General features: G+C 32.2%; 1 protein-coding gene across 1 annotated transcript; it reads left to right on the plus strand.

Annotated features, from left to right (window-relative positions):
• The first annotated feature begins 645 nt into the window (after positions 1 to 645).
• LOC123547813 (uncharacterized) lies at positions 646 to 2,571 on the plus strand. Its single transcript, XM_053532723.1, has 2 exons — positions 646 to 1,032; positions 2,335 to 2,571. Exons 1-2 carry the CDS (start codon positions 678 to 680, stop codon positions 2,436 to 2,438), a joined length of 459 nt encoding a protein of 152 aa, XP_053388698.1. The 5' UTR covers positions 646 to 677; the 3' UTR covers positions 2,439 to 2,571.
• Positions 2,572 to 2,834: the final 263 nt, after the last annotated feature.

Below are 2,834 nucleotides of genomic sequence, written 5' to 3' on the forward strand. Positions count from 1 at the left end.
TGTGCTAAGTGAGCAGCGAGTAGTTAGATAGTCAGGCAATCAGGCATTTGATAGACAAAATGTTTCCTTTGCATTGCTGAGGGCTTAAATCCATTGTTAATATATTTCTACCTGTGTTTTGAAAGCTAGTCTGTCATATAGTTCAAATGCTTCATAATTATATATTATCAATTTATATGTGTATCTTTTGAATATGACAAATTATAAAGTAAAAAAGTGATTTCGTAAAGTACATTCATCCTAAAGACACCATTTCATTTCAGATTCCTGAGGTACACTTGAATAAAAGGCAGTGAGTTCACATATCCAGTGTCTCAATATTGACTTTTTATCGGACAGTTATAAGAATCAAAGGCGGAGAACGAATGACTTCAGACAAAATGGATGTGGAGAACATGAGCCTTGCTTGTGGATCGTAACTGACACTCTCAATAGGAAGTGTTGTGTTCTCTATATTGTGCTATTAGACGGGCATTCATGAAATGGTAAAGCAGTTATTATAACCCTAAAAACCATTTTTTGATAATATTACCCCCTCTACCACCTACCAAATAAATGGTCGTGGGAAACCAGTTAAAAGGTATTTACTTAAGATCAGACATATATATGTATCGTGAAGACTTCCACACAATTTCAGTAGAAACATCTAACGTAGACTTAACTCAAAAAAGGATAAAATGTTTCAGAAATTTGTTGCAGCATTTGTCATATTTGTGACAACTTTTCGTTATAGTATTTCTGAACCACACTGTTCTAAATTCCACTACGAAGAGAAGCTCTTAGAAAAAATGATAAGACTTGAAATTTCTGTGGAAGCAATGAAAAAGGAAACTGAAGAGTCTCGGAACCAAGTAACGACAACTCTTGGTAATCTGCAGACAGAAAGAAGCACATGGAAAGAAACATTACTGACCATGAAAGACGCAAGCATTACAGCATTAGACACTGCTATTCAAGAAACAAAAACACAAGTTCAAGAGGAACTAAACGTACTGGCGGCTCAGAAAGAAAGATCGAATAAAGAACTGAAGGGTCTGTTCTATTTGTCCAATCAATTTGTATTTACGTCTAGAAAAATATGCTTGACATGTAATGAAAATGACACCAAAATCTTAACGTTTTATCATTTTATAAAAATTGTAAAGGTAATTGATTTAAAAAATGTACATTCTACTTCGAGGAGGACAGACCATTATTTTAATATTTGTTAAATCTGCGTATTTGATCTATAAGAAGCAGCTTGGTAGCTTGGTGCGTTGCATATTTGTTTATTATGTGAATTTATGAGGTAAAGGAGAAATTAAAATGGATAATTCATACTTATAAAACGGACAACGTTTTGAAAAGAGATCATCGAAATAAGCTAACAAATTATCTAAAATTTAACAATTTGACGCAGTAAAATGATAACTGTAAGTATTCTGAATGTTAAATATTCTGCTTAGAATTAAGTTTTATCAAGGAAATTGCACTAAAATAAAACTGCATGTTCAATTAGGATATTACAAGAAAATTTAAAACCCAAATATATCCGTTACATTTGTCTTTTAGGAATATCATATTTTTCAAGTTGTGGACAACGTTCTTTCGGGCATCCGATACGATGGAATAATTTATATTGTGTTATAATTACCATGTAATATAACTAAATGCGCATTTAATCGCCTACGCCCGTTTATAGATATCTAGCAATGGAGTGATTAAATGACTTGTGTTTTGTTGCATTATCGCTGATCGTCGTGTGCGTTACATGTATCTTTTGTGATTAAATGTGTTTTGTTGCATTATCGCTGATCGTCGTGTGCATTATATTGTGGGTATATTCTGTTTAGCTATGGGAGTGTTGTTCAATAAAACAAATGTAAAAAACATAAAATAATTAAACCATCAACATAGTAATCTGGGCCGATTCATCCCTTTAACACAGTCCGTATCTTTTAAAAGTCAACAGTGACATTAAACAATATCGTATGTTTTAAACCTAAGAAAGTTTCAAAATGTTTATTTCCTAGCCTAACTGGAAGCAAATGTTCCGTGACCAGTTGTAATTTACAAATGGTTGTAATTTTGTTCTTAGAGTATAATATGATGTTTTCAATTGAATAACACTCTACAGATATTTATTCATTTTATTCATGCACTAAACTGCTGTTTTCTGTGTAGTAACACTTTACAAATGCATGCATGTATAAATTTTATTTTTACAGACTAAAATGCTGTTTTCAGTATGAGAACACTTTACAAATTTGTATAAATTTTATTCTTACAGAAAATGCTATTTCAAGTTAATATAATAACACTTAACAAATATATATATAAATTTTGTTCTTACAGAGAGCGTGAAAATACAAGAGGTCGTTTTATTCTCTGCAAGACGTCCAAAATATTATTCACTGACAAGCGGACAAACTGATTTTCACAGAGATCATTTTAAATAAAGGCGACGCTTACAACAAAGAGAATGGTGTATTTACCGCTCCTTATACTGGCGTTTATACCTTTACTGTACAATTCTGTGTGTATAATGGGAAGTATTTGGATTTTGCCTTCATGGCCAATGACAAACCTTTTAAAATAACACGGATCAATAGACACATTAGTAGTCAGTTTTCCTGCTACAGCTTTGATGCCATGAACATTGTTAATAAGAATGAGAATGTGAAAATCAAGATTATATCTAGCTCTAGTTCAGGACCCACACTGGGTGAGAGCGACAGTAATTACTGGAACACATTCTCTGGTCGTTTTATTCAAGCCATTTAGAAGAAATTGATTTAATAGCAATAAAAAGGCCATTAATACATTTAACAATACATGTATAATTGCCTCATGTT

This window comes from Mercenaria mercenaria, unplaced genomic scaffold (assembly GCF_021730395.1).
Source record: "Mercenaria mercenaria strain notata unplaced genomic scaffold, MADL_Memer_1 contig_1721, whole genome shotgun sequence".
NCBI lineage: Eukaryota > Metazoa > Mollusca > Bivalvia > Venerida > Veneridae > Mercenaria > Mercenaria mercenaria.

What these genes read in the sequence shown, in the direction of transcription:
- LOC123547813 (XM_053532723.1), top strand. Translation starts at nt 678, where the DNA reads ATGTTTCAGAAATTTGTTGCAGCATTTGTCATATTTGTGACAACTTTT. An exon ending in ATCGAATAAAGAACTGAAGG is followed by an intron (nt 1,033 to 2,334) that starts GTCTGTTCTATT and finishes TTGTTCTTACAG; the next exon opens with AGAGCGTGAAAATACAAGAG.